At 46.9% G+C, this 21,353-nt stretch overlaps 2 protein-coding genes across 31 annotated transcripts in view; one reads left to right on the top strand and one right to left on the bottom strand.

The window, feature by feature from the left end:
• mark2b (MAP/microtubule affinity-regulating kinase 2b) overlaps positions 1–8,002 on the top strand; it is a 38,173-nt gene extending 30,171 nt beyond the window's left edge. For 13 of the 30 annotated variants that reach the window (XM_078106431.1, XM_078106451.1, XM_078106439.1 and 10 more), the window contains 4 exons: positions 1,795–1,821; positions 4,379–4,417; positions 5,033–5,139; positions 5,509–8,002. In XM_078106431.1, coding sequence (XP_077962557.1) covers positions 1,795–1,821; positions 4,379–4,417; positions 5,033–5,139; positions 5,509–5,858 — 523 coding nt within the window. In that variant the 3' untranslated portion in view covers positions 5,859–8,002. The remainder of the gene's footprint in view (positions 1–1,794; positions 1,822–4,378; positions 4,418–5,032; positions 5,140–5,508) is intronic. The other 17 variants (XM_078106443.1, XM_078106442.1, XM_078106460.1 and 14 more) reach the window with 5 other exon arrangements.
• Positions 8,003–8,840: 838 nt separating this feature from the next.
• Positions 8,841–20,347, bottom strand: rcor2 (REST corepressor 2). The gene is made up of 14 exons (XM_040183147.2): positions 20,099–20,347; positions 16,994–17,119; positions 15,495–15,551; positions 14,971–15,051; positions 14,723–14,775; positions 14,399–14,560; positions 14,191–14,315; positions 13,797–13,863; positions 13,364–13,603; positions 12,826–12,903; positions 12,516–12,573; positions 11,916–11,983; positions 11,596–11,745; positions 8,841–10,736 (listed from the first exon to the last, which is right to left on the bottom strand). Exons 2-14 carry the CDS (start codon positions 17,115–17,117, stop codon positions 10,389–10,391), a joined length of 1,611 nt encoding a protein of 536 aa, XP_040039081.2. The 5' UTR covers positions 17,118–17,119; positions 20,099–20,347; the 3' UTR covers positions 8,841–10,388.
• Positions 20,348–21,353: the final 1,006 nt, after the last annotated feature.

The following is a 21,353-nucleotide window of genomic DNA, read 5'->3' as shown; positions in this document are numbered from 1 at the left end:
AACCCGAGCGGTAGTTGTGAGACGGGAGAGGATATGTGGCAGAAGTTTGTAGCTCAGTAAATGCAGAGTCGTCGTGGTAGCAGCTGCTCTATTTATGACCCCGCTACTTTGCAGCACACAAGTTCAGCTCGATGCCTTTTCGGAGTATTGAGGTCTGAGCTCTGTAGAGAAAATGACTGGGTTTACGTTACAAGTCATTTCATGTGCTCTGTTCCTCTCGGGGACAACGCGCCGTACGGCCGTGTCATCTCTGGTTTTCAGAGTATTTCTTTAAAGGAGCTGCTCTCGTCTCACCCCTAAACTCGTGCTCATCTGTAACTCCGCTGAGAGTAGGACGGGGGGGAGAACAGCTGCGTCCTCTCTATAATTTTGTTTGGAGCAGTGGTGACCAAGGAGTAATTTTGGTTTTTGGTTCCTCATCTGGCCCTCTTTTTGTCTCCGTCCTCCACTGTGGGTTGCAGCACTAAAACTACTCGTATGGGTAACCGGTTGTAATTAATGCTTACGTTTTTTTATTGAGATTTTTTTAGATTGTCTCCGGAAATCGGCTTTGTAGCTTTGATCAGCTCTGCTGTATAAATGCAGCAAGGTGGAACAATGTCATTGTGATTATTAAAGGGATAAAATGACATAGTTTTAACCTAGTCTATGAGTACCGTGTAGTTCCATTAAGAAAAAGCCTCGGACATAGTTTCAGTAAAAGACATAAGCACGAGCAGTGAGTCCGATCGTGGTATTATAACAAGAGGCCGCCGTCCGAATGGAGGCTGCGGGGTCAAAGGTGGCAGAAAAGAGCCGGGCTGAGAACGGAAGGCCAAGTGAGCCATGACGTACCGTAAAGCTCACACAACAGGTGAGGTTGATATATTTCAATTGCTCTAGTGTGACCTGGCAGCTCCGGAGTTTCAATCTAAGGTGTAAATTATGTGTGTGTGTGTGTGTGGCACAGCTACTCCCTAGCCCTCCCACTCAGAGATACTGTAGCTCCGTGGCGACGGTATCCATGGTTACACCGGAGATATCACTTTTCCCTCAACTATAAATACCGCTAGTGGGGACACCTTGACACACACGTGTGTGCGCACACACAGACATCTTAGCGCACTGGCAGGAAGTAGAAGTGGTGGAGACAGAGATTGTGTTGCATTTGCACGATTTAACCACACACACACACACACACACACATATGAACTAAACGATGTGCTTATTAACATATCACATAACCTCAAAACTGCATTTGATCTGGAGTGTGGTGTTTCGCCAGTATATTAGTGTGTGTGTGTGTGTGTGTGTGTGTGTGTGTGCGTGCTAGATTCAAAGGTCCTCATTGTGTGTTAAAGAAGAACTTGTTGCTTAACCTGTGCATTTCCATTTGAAATGAGTCTTTGTCTGTGTATAGCAGTTGTTTTCATGACCTTTTTTTAAAATGTTGTCACTTTTGAGCCCCCACACACATACATACACACACTTCTTTTCAGGATCGCAGTGTGTGGAGGAGCGCTTCATTTCATGTTGGGAGGGGGGTGAATGTGTTCAAACGGGTTCTCTTAATGAACCCCCCCCCGATTGAAAGTGAACCGCAGCAACACTGATTCTGTTTGATCCTTTTGTTATGTAATGTTGGTTGTGCTTGCTGCTTCAATCCCGTATGAGCCAGAGACATGTTGGTCGGTTTGCTTTAAAGTACAACTCAGAGGGCAGCTTGTCTTCTACAAGTCATAAATCTATATGTTTTTATATATGCGTTTGTTTCTCTTTCTTTCTTTCGTCCCTCTTTTTTTTTTTTTTTTGTAGAAATCTCTCGTTCAGGTTTCCGAGAAGGTAGGCAACACCCCCAACGTTAAATATAACCCCTATATATACGTATATTCTCTTCTTCATATATATATAAATATATATATATTTATATATATTTCCTCCCCATTTGGTGTTTTGTGCAGCTTTTTGTTGATCTTCCTTTTGTTCCTTTTTGAGCCTCATCTTTTCTCCTGTTTTTATTTTTTTCCTGTGGTTGGCCTCTTTTTTTTGAGCCTTCTGGTTTTGCGTGCCTTGTTTTGCCCCATTTTTTAAAATTAATTTCATTTTTTATACTAACTTTGCCCTCACCCGTCCACCCAGCCACCGACTCACTCACCTAACTCACTCACCCCATCATGATGCGGCACGATAACACCTCACCCATCTTCCTCTTTGTCCCTACATCGTCCCGCCCACCCATCCTCTCCTCCTCATCCCTCCTCCACCTTCCATTCATTTCACCAGGTAGAGTGCGTGTGAGCTCGTATCCCCCTGTAGGATACCAGATTTAGGTCATGTTGATGTTGCACTAGATCCAACCACTCCCTTTCTACTCTCACCCCCTTTTCTTACCCCGGACGCAAGTGCTGTTTTTTGAGGATTAAAGCCTCTCCAAATCATAGAAACTGGTGATACTACTAATTTCCCCATGTTCATAAGCACGTGAGAGAGAGAAGAGAAGTGCCAGGATTGTCTTAATGTTGCTAACCAGAATCCAAGCAAACGCCACGTACCAAACTACCACCCATCTAACCTTTGCACTCATTGGTTCGGCCCCTGGTATCCAAGTAGAGACCGGACTTGTGTTTCTAGTTTCTGGTGCGACTTTGTGACGATCCCACAGGGGGAAGGGATTTAAAATAAGAAGGCCGTGGTCATTAGCCATTAGTGATGGAGGAGGAGGAGAAGACACGGGAGGGACGGGGCAGCAGTGTTTCTTGAGCTGCACTCTTTTCTGGAGGCTGCACTTCTTCTTTTTCTTTCATCGCTCTGTTCTCACGCCGGCACTGGCTCTCTAACAGCAACAACAGCAGCAACAACAACAACAGCAGCAGCAGCAGCAGAACTGGATGGCTTTGACCTACTCTGACTGGAAAATACCTTTTTATGCTTTTACACATCACACACACACACACACAGACACTGTAAATTTACATATTTATGCACTGAGGCACATTGAGGTTAACATGAACACACATGTGGTCTTGTAAGATACATCCTAATGTAATCATATGCACACATTAATGTATGCACATGCGGAACACACACACAGACTAGTTGTTGTTACCAGCAGGTTGAGCAATGCTCCTCGTAATGTGGACCATTGCTCCACCTGGTGGTTAGAAGTTGTCGTGCGCTAGCAAAGCCAAAAAGTCACACTTGTGAAATATGAGAGGGAGTAGTAATAAATATGCCTCAAAAAATATATGTGCATGAATCTGGGACAAAGGGGTTATTGTGTTAATGAGCAACATGGATCGCGGCCTGTATTTACAATGCAGCGCTTGTAGCAAACCAGGAAAGAATAATCTCATCAGCCTTTTGTTTTCCCTTGAAGTCATAGTTCCCCTCCTGTGGGAGCCATTCTGCATCCCCTCATATTTAGCTAAATCATACACGGCTTGCAAAAGGTTTCATTAATTTTACATTGTTCACCAGTTGCCTCTATTATTTATTGTAAAACTGTTTTCCATTCTGACCTGTCATTTCCTGTGTGCTATATTTGAACCATATTTCTGTTGCAGAAGTTACTTCAAATGATGTTTTGGTTATTTTCTGAATGGGTCAAAACCCGTTTCCCACAACCGAATGAATTTAAGACCATAAACTGTTGAATTTATCATCCTCCCATCGTCTGCATGTGTTTACATGTTTTCTGTCTTTGTCTTTCTGTTGTTTGTTTTCGAATGTTGGCAGTCTGCTGGTGTGAGAGAGACTACGCGTGTGTGTTGTCTAGGATTGTTAAACAGCCTGTGTGTAGGTCCAATGTTACTAATGGAGGTTTCAGTGCCGCGCTGGGGTCCATAATGAGCCTAACCGCCTTCAGCCGCACCACTCGCCCTCACTGTGCCGACCGCTCTGTTCCAAACCACTCCGAGTCGTTCCGTTTCACGTTTTGTCTTTAGCATCCCATTTTGCATGAGCCCATTCCGAACCAGTCCATCCCGATACAAGCCATTCCATCCCGATACAAGCCATTCCCCATTGCATTCCCAACAGTACATTTTGTTCCTCGTCGGAAAGACTCGAATTCGCATGGGAAAAAACATTTCCACTAACATCACATTGTTGTCCATTAGGCGGTTGGCCACACAAGCTTTTTTGTGAAACTAGTAGTTATCAAAAGGACGTCTCATATTAACGTAAAGAGTGGTCGTTTCAACCCATTGGACGCGCGTGACGTCGTCTCTGTGCTCGCTGCGAATGAGATATTTGGCGCGAATGCCTCGACGTGGTCGGATTGGAACATTCAGGACGGCACGGTGACCCGGCGCGACTCATTTGTCTTTTCTGTGTAAGAGTCCCAAGTTGTTTGGCTTAAGCCCTCAAAAAGACTAAACTTGTGTTGATTTTTCTCGAGGAGTCCGTATGAGGGAGAGGGTCGGGATGAGGGCAGCAGGTGAGCTACAGAGCAGCCCAGAAAAAACCTCCTACAAACCCCCAGACTCTACCGAAACCCGCCTGCCGATCAGTAGACTGGAAGCCAATCAGTAGATGATCTCTGAGCTTGTTGTGATTGGCTGTGAGAAGGGGGAGGGCGGGGGGGGGGTCTCGAGCTGGGATGTAATTGGTTGGTGGTGGTGATAAAGACTTAACCAATCAATGGGGACGGGAGATCAGCAGTGAATGGGAGCATCCCGGAGGTTGACCTGCATGTGTGCGAGTGTGTGTGTGTGTGGGGGGTTAATCAGAGTTAAAGTACCCAAATGTGTGTTTGTGCACTAAATTAATTGTGTGACCCACACACTCTGATGTAAATCTGAACCGCGGCAGAGCGATGCACACAGACACACATACGGGTACTTAAAGGAATTATGCTTTTCTTTTTTGTCTCCATTCATTTTCACAACCTCATCATCCCCCATTTCTCTCCTCCTCTTTGTCTCTGCTTAATCTCTCAATCCTCACTCTGTTAACTCTTTTTTTAAAAACCTTTCTTCTCCCTCTCTCTTTGCTTATTTCTCCCTCACCCTCCTCCTCCTCCTCCGCCCTCCCATCCCCTCCCCTCCCACAGGTCTATGCTGAGCAGCACGGTGGACAAGTCGGAGAAGACGTCAGGCGGCGTTCTCTCCTCCACCAACAATGACGAGAACAACTCCTCCCCAGGATCTGTCAACACGGGTACGGTTACTTCTCCTTTTAGTCAATAAACACAACTGTTGACAACGGTAATGACGTCATCCGAATTTATGATAACAAGTTTTTCAAAAGCCATTGCTGCTCGCCGGTTTATTTTGACCAATAAGAGAAGGGTCCTCCATCTTGATGGCGGTGCATCGACTCATTGGTCGCGGTTTTAGCCCAAAGGATCTTCTCTGCGACATGACTTTGCCGGTGCGCACTGTTATCAGTGTAGTCGAGGCTTCAGTTTATAGTAATCGATGATTATTCAAGTCATTTTATGTCCGTCTTCACTTCTCCACCTGTGTTCATGTTTTTTTAGTCCCTTGCTCACCATTTCCTCTCCTCACCTCCCCCCTATTTCCTCAGGCGGCACCGGCACCCCTCCGGCCATCGGCGGCCAGAAGGACCCGGCCAAGCCGCGCTCCCTCCGCTTCACCTGGTCCATGAAGACCACGTCGTCCATGGAGCCCACGGAGATGATGGGCGAGATCCGCAAGGTGCTCGACTCCAACAGCTGCGAGTACGAGATGCGCGAGCGCTACATGCTGCTGTGCGTGTCGGGCAACCCGGCGCGCGACGACTTCGTCCAGTGGGAGATGGAGGTGTGCAAGCTGCCGCGGCTCTCCCTCAACGGCGTGCGCTTCAAGCGCATCTCGGGCACGTCCATCGCCTTCAAGAACATTGCCTCGAAGATCGCCAACGAGCTCAAACTGTGAGCCGCAGCGGTGCGATGAGATTAGAGGGGATGATGATGCTGTAAGCGAGGTGGAGGAGGGAGGGGTTTCTGGAGGGGGGCGGAAGGGGGGGGGGCAGGAGGTGAGCTAAAGGGTGGGGTCACTTTAAACATAAAACGGTTGTTGTCTGGACAAAGGTCTGAAGTAGGGCTTCTTTTCTATGAGTTTTGTTCCTTAAGTTCTCGAGGCCCTGCCGTTAGTTGTGAAGTTCTTCTTCTCTCTTCCCTGCTGCTTCATTTCAGTCCTTTTTTCTTTTCTTTTTTGTCCCGTTCTGCATGTTTGATCTGCTCTGTGTTCCATAGTAGTCCCACTTTGATCGCTCCGACCACTCCTGTCACTTCTTCCTGCTATTTATTCAGTTTTCCTGAACCTTTCTGCTGCCAGGTCGTTTTTTTTTGGGGGGGTGGAGGGGGAACAGGGTAAAAACGTGGAGGATGAATGGCTGGAAAAGATGTGGCAAAGACTGACGGAGAGTTCGGAGCCTCGTTTTGCTGGAAACCTGATTTGTTTTGATTCTCCCCCAAAACTTGATGGACTCAAACAGAGCCGGGACTTTGGCTGCTGAAGCCCACTGTCTCTCTCTCGCGCTCTCTCTCTGACACACACACACACCGACTTTGGATGCAGATGGATTTTTGACTGCTGCCGTCGGTTAAAGGACCCTCTCCTCTCCACCCAACCCCCCCCCCCCCCTGCACAATAATGAACTTTAAAAAAATCCCCCTGTCCCACCTCCTCCCTCCCCCGTCCCCTCACACACTGTCTCCACGAGCTCTCTCCATCTAGTTTCTAGCTCGGCACAAACACATCCATCTCGTTTTGCCTCGTCACTCCCTCCTTCTTCTTCCTCCCCTCCCTTTGCCGACAAGTCTGAGGACTCCAGTCAGACTTGACGACGTCATCGATTGTCTTTGAGTCAGTACTTTTTAAAGTTTCTTTCTTTTATGGCTTTTAAAAGAATTGTGCACTGGAAAAGAGGGGCCCATGGGAAACTGGGGCGGGAAGGACAGCCCGTGGACGGAGGCTGTCGATGGATTTTATGTTGCCTTTTCATTGTAGAATTCAATTTTGAGTTTGATTTTTGTTGTCATCACATAAATGCTTGAATCATTTATTTGTACCTTAATGTCGGTGTCACATCGGTTGGCATCACGCCTTCATATCCAGAATGTCAACCCTGAACCGACGCTACTTGTAGGCCCCCCCCCCCCCATCACACACATCTGCTCTTTACTACTCATGCGTTCGCTCTTTAGAGCAAACGCACAAAAAAAGGTGTCTTTAGAGTACGTAACAGTGTGTGTGTGTGTGTATTATTAAAGATCACTGGAGGGGAAAGCAACTACAACAAAAAAGAATCAACGGTGAATTATTTTCTTCTACTTTTGATTTGGTAATATATTTTTTGTGTTGGAAATTTGGGGTTTGTACAGATTTGGATTCTTCAGGGCGGGAGGGGGAGTAAGCGGTGTGAAGGGTCACGTCGGATCATATCATTGCTGCCTTTTCAGTGTAGTGCACCTTTTTTAACACACACCTCCATAGCGTATCGGATTAAACACCACCCGCCCCCCCCCGGCCCCACACGTGCAGGCATCATTGTATTTAACGACGATGGTGGTGGCGACTACTGCTCGTTCTGATGTGTTCAAAAGACTTGTTGGCCAAAGCGTCGTCGTATCAGAGCACATGTTCACGTTCCAACCAGAAGACGTCCCTTCCTTCGTCAGGGCAGATGGAAAACACACGGCATGGGAGGGGGGGGCTGCTGAGCAAAGGGCCGACTGCGATAATGCTGGTTGTCCCCAACTTTTCTCTCACAATGACACACTTTTTATTTTTAGTCAGATTTTTTTTTTCTTTAAAAGTTGATCATGTATTAAGGTGCTGGGTATTGGATTCTAATTATTATTCTGGCTGTCATATTATCTCTTTCAGGGTTGATTTTATTTACATTCTTTCGTTTTACATTGATTTAAAATGTGTTTTGAGCAAACTGTAACTGTAGTGGTGGGTTTGGGGTTGGGAGGAGTGATCAGCTCCTGCAAAATGTATTATGTTTGTTTTTTTGTGCAAAGACAAAATGATGAAAAATTACAACGATAGTAATAAAAAGAATGATATAATCTGCCTCTCAAATCCATAATGAAAACATTCAGATACAGCCTCTTCTCGCCTTGCAGGTCCCATCACCTTTAAGTACATCTTGTGAACATAATCTCCCAAATAGCTGTTTAACTGCTTCCTGCGTAGAATTTACAACTGGGTCATTCAGGTGTGCAAGAAGTATTCCCGAGGATCGTGACAAGTATACATGTAAGTTGTTTTCCTTTCCCGGCCTGTGACGTCACATCTCAAAGCAGGATGCTGGTCATTTAAGCAATAAGGTACGAGAGGCTGTACTTTATCGTCCAATAATGTAACAGTTCGGGGGTGTTGTTCGGCCCGAAAAACCCCGAACTGTTGCTTTAATACGGTTACCAGCAAAATTGTAAGTAAATAGTCTGCCTTAGTCACTAAACGTATCGCATTTCAGTAGTCTGGAGAGAAAATAGTCCCCGTACGTGCACGTAAACCGCATCGTTCACCTTAATTGTCCGGTTGCACATTGCCTGAAATGTGTTATTATTTTTGGGCGATCGCCACCGAGCTGAAACGTCAACTAACAGTCGCGCAAAATCTAACCTGTTACTTTGAGCGCGCCGTGATACGGACCGCTCGGGTCAACGTGAACAGGTAGTGTACATGGTCGCTGAATGATGAACACCCCGTGACTCACTCAACCAATCAGAACGCTGGATTCCATCTACCCGTTTTATAATGGTCTTTAAGAGCAAACAGGGTTGAGAGCTGCAGGTGAACGATCATACTCCAGATTTCCATCCATTCTGTTGAGTAACAAGCCTAATTTATTTAGATTCTTGCTACACATGGTGTGTGTGAATAAACCGCTCAAACATGGGCTATTAGGTCATTTCTTTATTCTAAAAAAAAAAAGTGTCAAACAAAAACGAGTCAGTTTCCACAATGTAAACAACTTCTCACATAACAGGACACACAAACCGTTATTGGAAGAAAGAACAGTTACGATAAGTCCAAGCTATGACTAAACACTTTTTAAAGCCAAACGTAGCAATGGACCCAAGATTGGTGGAGAAGCACTGAACACTGTTAAATACACAGGACGCGTGGACCCCGATCCGCTTGTAAAGGCGACGAGACAGCCGGAAACGTTTAAGTGACCACAAGAGATTCTCCTTCAGTTGCGTGAGTATCAGCTCAGGGATTCAAGAACAGAAAGGGAGCGTCAGAGACGCTGGAATGATTCAACTGGCTGACGTTACACGACAAACATCTGTAAGCGACACTGAAACCTGCGGGTGGACAGGAGAGAAAGCTGCCTCATCTGGACTCAGAAAGCAGATGTTTCCCAAAAATCATTTATTTAAACACCATTTATGTTTTTCTATTTCTCCTGTATGTAACATGTGGGAAGCAACAACTTCCCAGACACTCCTTGGAGACAGTGATTCTGTGGACCGACAAGCTTTTAAAGCAATACTTTGGCAGGACATTTTATTTTTTGAAGCAAGACCATCTGCAAGGTGAGGCATCCCCTTCCCTTTGTGAACCTGCTCAAAAGATTCTCTATGCATTTTCCACAGAGGCCGACTACTGAAATGTTAGCGGTAAATGACGTAAACTGCTCATTCTCCTCAGTCAATAATAAAGTATGCAAACTATCTAAAACTACTTACAATAACTAACTGGCTGCCTAGGGCCCACTTTTAAAGTCTAGTCAAAAAAGGGAACATTCCTCCAGGTAGTACTAGTCATACATGGCTATGAGAGCTTCTGTTCAAACAGCTTCAACCATTAAAAGCTGCGTCGTAAACTCGGCACGGCTTTGAGTCTACGGTGGTTTTATTTGTTGGTTAAAGCTCCCTTTTCACTCCTACGAGGGTCCACGTTTTAAAGCAAGAAAAGACCCGTCACTCGGGCTCGTCCACATTGGGAGGAGCAGGCTTGGCTATCGTGGGAACTCGTCTTTTCTTTGAGTTTCCTGAAGGTTGTTTGGATGACATGATCCCTGCCCAGGTGAACCTAGTGTATATTTGCGTCTCTGCAATCCAGATGTTCAGCAGTTGCCATGGGAACCAGCAGGTGGGTTTGGCCCTCTGCAGTCATGGTTTTCTTCAACAGCTCGACAATCTGATCTCACGTTGTGTTTAGAAGTGTTTTAAGGGCTGTGTGTGCACGATGTGGAGGTAGGTTTTTGTTAGTACAGTAGAGGGGCTTCAGCTCACTGCCTTTCTAAGTGGACCTCGGGGTCCTTACACTCTTACTGCATTTGAAGAGTTGTGTGTCCCTTTGGGGACATGAGCATGTCTGATGGATCATGTGGTGATTTGTAATGGTGTTATGAACCTTGACTAGTAACGGAACTCTTGAGAGAAAGCATTGTGTGTGTTTGTATTCCTAGAGTAATGTGTATGTATATACATATACATATCAATGAGAGTTGGGCTGCTCTACTTTGAGCCCGACCAGCGACGGGGGCATCTGCCCTGCAGCGGAGGAGGAGCTGGGAGGAGAAGCCCTCAGGCTGGAGCTCCCACCGGAGGAGGACGAGGTGGTCACTGCAGGCCGGATGAGAGGAGGCGGAGGGTGGTTGTGGGGCGCTCGGTTCTGGAGCGGACGTGTCTGCAGAGGAGGGGGCTGACGGAGGAGGCTGGGGGGAGCCGAGGGAGGCGCGGGGCGCAGCAGTGGCGGGGGCTGGGAGAGGGAGGAAGTGATCTGGGCGGAGGACGGAGAGGAGGAGCCGCCAGTAATGTCTGAGGGAGAGTCCTCCATCTTGACCTGAGGGGAGGAGGCGGGGGAAACGTCAGGAGAGGGAGGAGGGGAAAAGTGTACAAAACCACAGAAGAGATAAGGAGAAAGACGGTTGGAGAAGAGTTGTTAGACGACGGAGGAGGTGCAGAGACGAAGAATTAAAGAGATAAAAAAGGCGACAACGTATATACAACCACCTGCTCCTTCCGTTATGTGTGCGCACACACACACACACACACACACTTTCTTTAAAAAGGCAGAATTCCACCGGGTGGAACATGTTGAAGTAGCGACTCTTTCTGATGTAATCAACTCTCCATCGTTTGACGGCTGTGTTTAAAACGCCATCAATGTCCCGACATTTAGCCAGGACAATTTCCAAACCACTGTCTTTTAGGGACACCGTGGTTGTCCTGTGCAGACTGCGTGCCGGGTCAGGGTACATGTGGAGATGGAAGCAGCTTAGCAGCGACCAACATGTTTCCGGGCACTGAGTTTGCCACTCATCCCCCTTCTGTTTGACACGTGGAGGAATTCCTCCCCCCTGAATGTCACGCATATGTACATATCAAGGACCCTTCAGTTTGGGCTGTTGGACGTGCAATTAAAAGCACCACGGAGATTGGATCAAACGGTACTAAAAGCAGCCTTTCGTTACGCCTCCTCAGAATACCGCAGGGGTTTTTACCCTTAATGGACTTTTATTAAAGAGGTCATTATGGTTTACAAGAAAATGAAGCTTCAACAGATGGAATAGTTCTGCATTTTGTAGTAGTAGAGTTGCATAAAAGGCCAACATTTTATGCTATACTTTCAAAAATCGACCGATGTGTGAATAGAACTTCTTTGCCCGATTGAAGAGCTCAACGTGTCCTTCATGTATCACCTCGTCCTCCTCAGCAGCTGCTGCTGTGTCCTCGCCGCTCCTCCGTGGGTCCCTCTGGTCTCGGCTGGTGGCCACCTGCTCGGCCGCCCACTCCCTCAGAACCTCATCCAGGTTGAACCTGCGCCGGTAGCTCACGAAGAACGAACTCACCTGAACAAAAAGGCGGAGATGGAGAAGAAATGAAGATTAGTTTTCTAGACAGAGGGATGAGAGGAAATGAAAAGCAGCTCACAGAGTAAACGTCATGGTGAATAAAGTGAGGTCACAATAAGAGACGAAAGATGTCACCGTCACCAATGTTTGAGGCAGCGGATGCTCACCTGAGCCGGTGTCTTGGTCCCGATCACCTCAGCGATGGCGGCAAAGTCTTTGCCATAGCGACGGATAGCTGGAGGAGAGATGGCAGAAAGGCATCAGGTTAATATTGCCTGACAGTCTGCTCTCTGCCTCCATCAGTGTGTGTTGAAAGGGGATAGTGAGGCGAACGGGCTTGATGATGCGCGTGTTTTCTGTAAAGCCATAAGATGACTAACTTACTGAAGACAGCGGCTTCTGTAACCGATCAAGTGCTGTAACCCCTGAGTGAGAACAGTAGCTGCTTTACTTCTCCAATGACTTAAATCCAATTAAATCCAAGCTAGAACATGAATCCCAGTCGCTCTCATCGCCAATGCATCAAACTACAAAAAGGGCAGTACAATAGAAAGACTAAACGCATCATGGCTGCAAATAGACAGTTGTTTTATTAGGACTTGAGTTTTGGGTCATCTATTGTGCAATATGATATACATTTTAATATTGAAACATTTTCTTTTTTCTAGCCAACTGAAATGGAGCACATGCATCTTCTGTGTGTGGAAAATATGAATGTGTCAGGATGAGAAGCACTGGCAACATGAGGGGAGGAAGACTTCACTCACCCTGCACAGCCAGTAGCTGCTCCTCTGTGGTCCAACGAGAGTTCATCTTAGGGACAGGCTGAGGGGCAGAGATTATAATGTGAGGGTGGAAAGGAGGACGTAAACAGGAGAGGTGTGAAAGTGACCGCAAGAGAGGGACGATTAAAACTAATCTAAGTGCCGCAAGGGGGGAAATAATATCTTGTGGGAGATGGGAAGTGTAGAGGGAACATGCGAGAGGACAGGGACAGATCAGAAAATGAAGACATGCGAGTGTGCGAAGGAAACTAGAATCCAGGAGGGAATGAATGAAGATAAAACAAAGATTTACCTCAGCAGGTTTTAAAGTGTCAACACCTTCAGTTAAACTCTGCTTTAAACTACTGTTGTTCTGTTTAATAGACTGGACCTGAGAGCAGAGACAGGGGACAGCGCAGGAAGTTCATTGGTTAGTTTTCCAAAGAGCCTTCTGTTACGTAAACATGCATTTACAGTGTCAAATTATGAACAGGTATATTATGGAAGCGGCTTGTAAAATTGTCATAGTTGTGAAAGACAAAAACCTCTCAATGAGAATGAGTTACTTAACACTTAGAAATGACTATTTATTGAACTATTGTTGCGCCACAAAGCTTAGGAGGAGGTGATGCACACCCTTACTGCCAGATACAGAGTTACACACACATTAGATCCGGTTGGAAGCATCTTTAGAAGGTTTTGGGGTGTTGGTAAGACCACTAGCTGTCTGTATGTGTCACTATAACGGCTTTGTAGATGACAAACTGAGTCTACGGAGGTTATTTGTTATAGTTCTACGTCCATTTACACCTTTAGATCAAATTAAAAAAAAAAAAAAAAAAGGGCCATACCTGTCTCTTGAGCGACACCAACTGTGTGTCCAGCTGTCGGATAGTTACCACCCCGGCATCGTGAGAGGCTGAGACCGACATGATATCTCCCTGCTGCAGGTACATGCCTTTGGGGGGCCGGCGGCGGGCTCTGAGCGGGTGGTGGCGGTACTGAGCCCCGAGGCTTTCCTTCTTCACGGCCCCGGAGCGACTTAGGAGCGCCTTGTCCGAGTTGGCGTTGTTGGGGTTTGGTTTCACTGCCTGTGTTTCGCAGGGAAGAGGCACAAATATAAGAAATAAGATTCTGACAGAAAGAAGCACCCTTCCATTTATATATAATAGATGAAGATGGAATTGAAGGATAGACGAGGCAGTGATTTGGTTAGGATGATTTTCTCAGGCAAGTCATGACTAATAAAATACACAGCAAACGGTTTAGTTTTACATTGCTCACCTCTTTCTTGGTGTCAATCTCAAAGTCACTGTCGCTGCCAGGATCGGCTTCCTCAACCTCATCATTACTAGAAAGAGTGAAAAAAGAATTAACTGAACAAACCCGTGATAATTATCGGCCCCTGCTAACCAAAATGCTTGAATGTCATGTAACGACAAGAAGTAATATCAAGTGTCTGATTTGTATTCACGAGGCTCTGGTTTCCCAGGACGAGGTGACACATGTCGTTCAGCCGTGGAGCTCTGTAAATGTCACTCCTCGGAGGAGTAGATGCTGTGCACTTATGTTTCCTTCCCGCTCGGTCCTTCCTCCAATATTCATTCGTCCCTCATTCTGTGCCCCCACTAGTCTTGCTCCCTTCGGGGGACGATTAAACTTTCATGGTGTCTCATACCTATCTTCTTTCTCTCTCTTGCTGATCAGCCTCCTCGCCTGACGGTCCATGACGGAGGTCCTAGTCCTGGTCTTCTTCCAGCTGTAGTAGTACTTCACAAGGCTGGAGATCAGCTTGTCAGGAAGCTACAGGACAAGATATATAACATTACATATTGATAGTGTTTTCTATAACTGTACCCCATAGCCTTTGTGTGCGTGTCTCTCACCATCTGCTGGATGCGGTGGAAGCTCTTGCGGTGGAAGCTGAAGGCCTGCTCAAACAGCACTTTGTCCTCCACGGTCCACTCGTCTGGGAAGGGGGTGAAGTTCGCCAGGTCAGCAAGGGAGCGCTCCACGTCATGTTTGTGCCATAATAACATGCCCAGAGCCTGAGTGGGCGGACAAGCAGGGACAGGAAGAAATAAGAAGACTGAGACACAGACAAGCAGTGGAGAGAATGATCATTCATGCATTTTTATGGGTCAATTTTGATTGTTTTGAAAATCAAATGCTCCTTTGCTGTAAGTAAGTAAGTATGCAGTCTGCCGCACCTGCTCCATGTTGTATCCATGCTTCTCTTTAGCCATCAGGATGTACTCGTCCACTGGGAGAGATGAGAGGAAAAAAGTGGGTTACAATGTGAACAAATACCAGTTAAATAATCAGATATAAAGGAAACAGGGAAGAGTGAAAGGAAACAATAGTCAGAAAGAAAGATGCCGACCTTCAGTCACATTGTTAAGCATGGACCAGTATGGTATGGTAGGTTAGAATGTGTGTGTGTGTGTGTGAAGCTTACACATTGCATCAGAGAGTTGGCTGTTGGGACACCAGACCAACATGCTCCTATGGTCCTTCTCATTATAGCGGCTTGGACTGTCTTGTAGTGGGAAAAAAACAACGCTTTTTCAATTTTTTTGAAGCGTCAAACACATCTAGGTTAAAAGTATAAATAATAAAACTGAGCTCTCTCATCTGCCTTTGTTGGAGTCCTAACATTTAAAGGGGATTCATTTAAGACACTTTGGCCGTGTGTATTAAACATCCGTATTTGAGTTGTTCCCCTCACTGATTGAGGACAACGTCTGCAACACAGTGTCGAATTCTTCCCCCTCCATCTCCTGGAGAGAAGGAGACAATAGTAACTGGACATTTGACCTTCATTTTCTCTCATCTGCATTCCCCTTCTGCCTCCATTTCAATGTCCTCCCAATTTCTCCTCACCTCTACGTCTCCAACAGGTTTCCCTTCCTCTATCTATCTGTTAACCTTCCCTTTTCCCATCGCTGTCATCTTTCACTCATGCGTTGTCTTTCGGCTCACCTGGTTTGAACTCCGGTATCGGAGCCTGGTAATCTCCTCCGACTCTGATCATGCTGTCTGTAGAGAGCGACAGAGAGAGACACAGTCAGTAGATTCTCCCAAGAAGTTGCGGAGCTGGATAAACTGGATCACACGAGACAGAACGAGAGTCATCTACAGCGTGACAGAGCGACAACAGCGATCATTTGATATGCTCTGCCCTCTAACAGGTCTCCCTATGCAATAGCAACGCTCGTCAGAGGGCAGGGTGTGTTCTTTCAGAACTGGAGTTACGTCCAAGTAATTCATTCCACTTGGGAAAAATTACATACTGCATTAGTTTGACCATCTTCCAGCGAGGATCCCAAGGTCACAGTTTGTAGGTTTAGATCATAATCCGACAAATTTTGTTTTAAATATGTCCAGATTCTGATCACCTACTTGCATTTAATAACTTCATTTTCCCTGACGCTCAATGAGCCCAATATTACATTTTACAATCTTTGGTGGGGCCCCTCCACTAAAGCCCTGCAGTGAACCCTGGGGACATAGTTAGTTTGCAGAAGAGCCAACCCTCCGCAAGTTGTCAGCCTGTGAAAAACACTGAGACTGCTTTTAGTCAACTATTGAAATTATACTGCTTCTAATTGTTTTGAAAGACTAGGAACTGCTGAGTGCGTCAGTCTTTACTTGTTCCATTTACTTAATCGTGCGGTGCTCTGTTTACAGAAGAACAATTCTAATTAAAACAGAAATAGCACAGTGTGATAAATAACTTTAGGCGTACTTTTCTTAGCGGTGATAACGTTTGCAGCAAGTGAAAATTATACAGACAAGACAGATGGAAGGGAAGTATGGCAGCGGATGGTAGATTAAAGTAATTAGTGCTGTGGTATAAAGGGTAGAAGGCGAGGAGTGAAGAGAGACTATGGGATGGAGGCAGGGAAGCAGGCCGGCAGGGGGAAGAGCCAGATTATGATTTGGGCTCTGGGAGAGACGATGGGTCGGGAGGAGATGATAGAAACTGGGGTATCTGGTGACAAACTGGTGTAGACGGCAGGGGACGAGTAAGCAAACAAAGACTGGAAGGGGCATGAGATAAAAATATATATAAAAGACAGCTGAATAAGATTCAAGTCACTGGTCAACTGAAAGGGGATGTTGCGGGCCGGGACGGAAGTGGGGGGTCGCGATAACGTGAGGGGTGGAGTCTTTTTTGAACCCTCGCGAAGCTTTCCAGTTGAACTGCCTGATCTACCGAGATATCTTTAGTCCACGTGCCGTGTGAGACAACGTGCCGTGTGAGACAACGGTTCAAATAAGAGATCAAAAGACAGTATGTGAGGAAGAAAACAGGACGGAAAGCGGTCTGTGGGCAGAGGATAATTAATATGGATAAGTGTGCGTAGGGGGGCTCGGGTGTGCTGGGGGGGCACTGTGAATGTACTTAGGAAGCACTGCAGCCATGCAACCGGAACAGCAGACAATATTGTACTCTAGTTCAGTGTGTGCGCGTTTACCATGAGCGTGGTCCTCGTCGCTGCTCTCCTCTTCGGAGTGGGGTTGGCTGTTGCCGTTGGAAACGGTCTTGGCTCGGCTCCTGGACAGGACCCCGGACCCTGAGCGCTCCATCACCGAGGGCATGGCTGCAACAAACAGGAGGACCCCTCACATGTAAAAATGTCCCCACGTGCACGCCACCGTTGATGGATACAACGCGGCTTCTGTCTTATCTCAGATTAACCTCACATCACTGAAGCGAATCGGCAGGTGTTTGGTTTCACTTGAAACCCCATAAAACCTCTTGTAAAGTAAGACGGCACCGTATGCTGCAAACTGTGAGGCCGTCCCGTTACTTTCCCTCGAGCTGGGTTTTTATTTTCCTCATTCACACCCTCAGTCCATCTCGCCTTGACCCTCGTCCCCACTCAGTAGCTACAACCTGGTTGCCTGGAAACCGGACAGGTGTGAGAGGTCACGCTTGATTTGCTGGCATATATATCTTTTAAGACTTGATGTACTTCCACTTGGCATTGACATCAGCACACAATGCACGTATTTTTGATCATCACAAGACAAACTGATTAACTCAAGTCTGCCTCTATTGCTCCAGTTAATTAAGAACGTGCTCGTCGTGGGGGCACCACCCACGAGCAGAGCAGAGGGCTGTTTAGTGTCTGAGAAGGTTTGCTTGAGAAACCCTGGCGCATACATGCTCTGTTCCCTTGTTTAAATCCGTATACTCCACTGCGTGCCACTCAGTGGAATCATTTCTATGGAGGTAACAGGATGTAATGATTTAAAAAAACGTAGCCAGTCGTAACTGAGCGAATGTAAATGCCGGCTGACAAAAGCTTCTTATTTAATCTACGTGAACTGATTGCCTATAGTGCCGATATCAAATCCACTCAAGAGCAGTAAGACGGCTGCAATTCGGTATCAGTGATATTGATTCGTCGGGAGCATCACTGCAATCACTTTATTTTAGACATTGATCAAGTAAAAAACTTGAGTTGGCACCGTAGATTCTAAGAGTTCAGGCTTCTTATTTGCTGACATTTTACAAACCAAGTGGTCAACAGATTGAGAACAAAATCATCAAATTGGATACTCCAACACCAGCATAGGAAACGCTCTGTGACCCAATAAGTCAAAGCATTGCTGATTATAATCATTTCCGTAGTTTGTGTACTTCCACAATCTTAAATGTGAAAATTTGCTTTGTTATGAGGTTAGCTAGCTGTATCAACGATGGGCCTTTTCCACCCTTCTGACAGTTTCCAGACCAAAACCCTGAACATTTCTGTGCACGTGAAAGACTAGAAAGACGAAGAGTGAAAGACTCATGCACAATCACAGTTTTCGATCAAGAACTCTCAAATGCAATGTCCTATTTTTAGCCTGACATCATTTCACGTCTGTAAAAATGAAACGCCATGCATCACAGGGGGGAAAAAAAGTCATGTCAGAATCTCTAGCAGACCGTGCACAAACACACGCACGCGCAGGCTCCCTCATCACAACAGCAGGCTGACAAGTGGCAGCATCTGAAAGAAGGAAAAAAAACGTGCCATGGAGAACAGGAGGGCCCTCCTGCATGAAGGGGACTCTTATTTTGAGTGTCATCCACAGTCTCCCCGTGCTGTATCATTACGTGGCCGTGCGCGCGCGCTAGCGTGCGTGCGTCTCCGGGCCAGCGAGTCCCGCACGGCGGCGCGACAGACTACCCGGTCAGCTCAGGACGCGGCGTGCAGAAAGTAACCCGCGGGTCACGGTGTAAAAGCACCTGACTGGAACAAAGCCCGCACGTCGGGGTTACGTGACGAACGGGGCGACGTCGCCTCGCCCCCTCCGCCCCTCCCCGATCGTGAACGGTGGTGCTTCTTCCGTGTAAAGGGAAGAAGCACCAACTCCGGTAGACAATACAAAGTGTCTGGGTCGCGCTTTCTCTCTGGGGGTCTTTGTTTGTCGCGGCTCCCGGTGCCCCCCCCCCCCCTCCCTCTCTCGACCCCCGAGCACACGGCAGATGTCCCCTCCGAACTTCACCGAAAACTCGCATCACCCGAACAGAGCCGCGTATTCACGTCGAATTACGTGCGTCGCCGTGGATTTAAGTTTTGGTGGAAGTCGCTGAAGCCTCTTAACCGCCGCCCCCCTTCTCCCCCAGGTTCACTTTCAGAGAGGGGGGGGGGAGCGGTAGCCTCGGACACTGCTGCGATAGCCTCGAACTCTGGAGCCACTACTACAATACATAAAGGGGTGACGTTAAAACGACGCGGTGTAGTTGTGTAGTTTGCGTTTTCTCAACCAGCAGCGTGGGTTTAGTAATTCGATCCACATCCTCTCACCACCGCGGGGAACTTCGGGCTCTGCTCCTGAACTTTGATATATCAAAAAATATCTAGCACGATTATTGTGTTACACAAAATCATTCGTCACACTGACAACCGTGGTTCATCGAGTTCAGAGGGACATCTCCAAATAAGTATATATAAATATAGAATGTGTTCTATATCATAAATCATTTATTTGTAGTATGGTCCTCCTCGCTGCAGCATTTTGACTCATAATGAAAACACTAATAACATTGTGCCCAAGAATCACCAGAGTACATTTTAAGTGACCGTGTAATATTTGTTTTTTTAAGTAACGTTAATATAAGAATTGTATGATGAGTACAAGCATCCACAAACATTTTTTTATTGAAAAATAGAATCCGGCGCTTTATTTGTCTTTTTAAACCACCAATAAATATGTCCTTTCTCATCCCGTCAGTACGTGTTGTGTGTCAAGACTTTGAGAGTCCTTTTGTTTTCCTCCACGCGTACCTCGCTGTTACTTCTCCTCGCGGCCACCAAGTAAAAACAAAACTCGCTCTTCCAAACACTCAAAGACTCAACGGCTTCTTAAGCTGCACGCGGCGGCGCGAGGAGCAATTTAACTGGAGGCTGAAAAGCCGCAAAACCAGGCGACATTTTCCTCCCCTTCCAAAAGTGCAAATCCGGAGTCAGACCCGGTTTGGCGGCTGGGATGCTAACGCTAGCCGGCTAGCTTGCGGGCTAGTTGCCCGGCGTTACGTTAGTAACGGCATTAGTTGGAAGTGGCGATAAACAGTCCCGCTGTACCTGTGATTCGTTCCCCCTCCGCTTCGCCGCACTCAGAAACTTCTCCGCGCCTCAGTCCGCGGCTCGTAATCCTTTTACGGGAGTGCGGGAGGAGAGTTATCGCACCTGAAACAGCCCAATTCTCGCCTAATTGATGCGCTCCGTCAGTACAATGAAGTGAACAGCGTGGATAGATGGAAGCAGCCGTGTGTGTGTGTGTGTGTGTGTGTGAGAGAGAGAGAGCCAGGGGGGACGGACAACACCCGGCGAAAAGTGAGGTGGGCATCCGCCCCGATGCCTTCGCCTCTCCCAAACCAACCAGCCGTTTGGATTGACAAAAAGTAGTCCTGTAAAACTATTACGGGTATCCTACTCTTAATATTGGAATGCATTACGAGACACATACTGTCACGCGCTGTGTCTTATTCAGCAGCGTGTCGCACTTAAAGGCTGCCGGGGCAGGAAATAACAGTTTTTAAAAACTGCATAATCTACTAATTCCCATTTAGACCATCATCCGAATTGACCTCGTTGAAACAGAAGGAGAAACATGGCGCAGTTGTGCTTTGCAGAAACAATAGCTGTAGTAGACTTTAATCTGACATCTATCAAAATCCCATAAATTAAGGACTACTTGCCAGTGTGTCGGCGGAGGGATTCGTCAACTGTGCATCTCTGTACTGAGGCAGGCCAGACTTGCTATGGTGCGTGCGCGTGCGTGTTGCAGAGAAGGGCACAACTGAATATATAGCGCGCGTGAGAAAGCGAACGAGCCTTCATGACTCAGATGAATAGCTTCAATCCACTTCCCTCGTTTTGGGGAGGGTTTAACATCGAGCAATTCAAAGAGCTCTGCCTTCTGACACCATGTGTGTGTGGGGGAGGGGAGGGGGTGTTGGCCTGCGCACGTGATGGTGCACAGGTGTGTGAGAGTTGGATAGGGATTGTTTCAGTGATGGCTGCGGCTGGGTTCCTCACACCTGATGCTGGTAATAAACACGGTGTGAGAGAGAGAGAGAGAGAGAGACTGCTGACATGTAGCAGCCTGTTCACGCTCCTCCAGCTCTCTGCCTTTGCTTCTCCTTTTCACCAACTCCTCCTCATCATCATCATCATCCCAGCTCTCTTCATTTACCTTATCTCCCTCTCCTCTGTCATTTATTCGTCTCCTCCTCAGTCCAGCTTCCTGCTCCTCATTACTCCTCTCCTTGGTGTCTACTCCCCCTCCCCGTACTTCTTTATTTCATCTGCCCTTGTCTTCTCCTCTATCTTCTCC

The sequence above is a fragment of the Gasterosteus aculeatus genome, chromosome 7 (genome assembly GCF_964276395.1).
Source record: "Gasterosteus aculeatus chromosome 7, fGasAcu3.hap1.1, whole genome shotgun sequence".
In the NCBI taxonomy this organism is placed as follows: Eukaryota; Metazoa; Chordata; class Actinopteri; order Perciformes; family Gasterosteidae; genus Gasterosteus; species Gasterosteus aculeatus.
This window is presented reverse-complemented; position numbering and strand designations above follow the sequence as displayed.

What these genes read in the sequence shown, in the direction of transcription:
- rcor2 (XM_040183147.2), bottom strand. Translation starts at nt 17,117, where the DNA reads ATGCCCTCGGTGATGGAGCGCTCAGGGTCCGGGGTCCTGTCCAGGAGC. An exon ending in GCAGCTACTGGCTGTGCAGG is followed by an intron (nt 11,984 to 12,515) that starts GTGAGTGAAGTC and finishes TCTCTCCTCCAG; the next exon opens with CTATCCGTCGCTATGGCAAA. An exon ending in CAGCTGCTGAGGAGGACGAG is followed by an intron (nt 10,737 to 11,595) that starts GTGATACATGAA and finishes TCCTCCCCTCAG; the next exon opens with GTCAAGATGGAGGACTCTCC.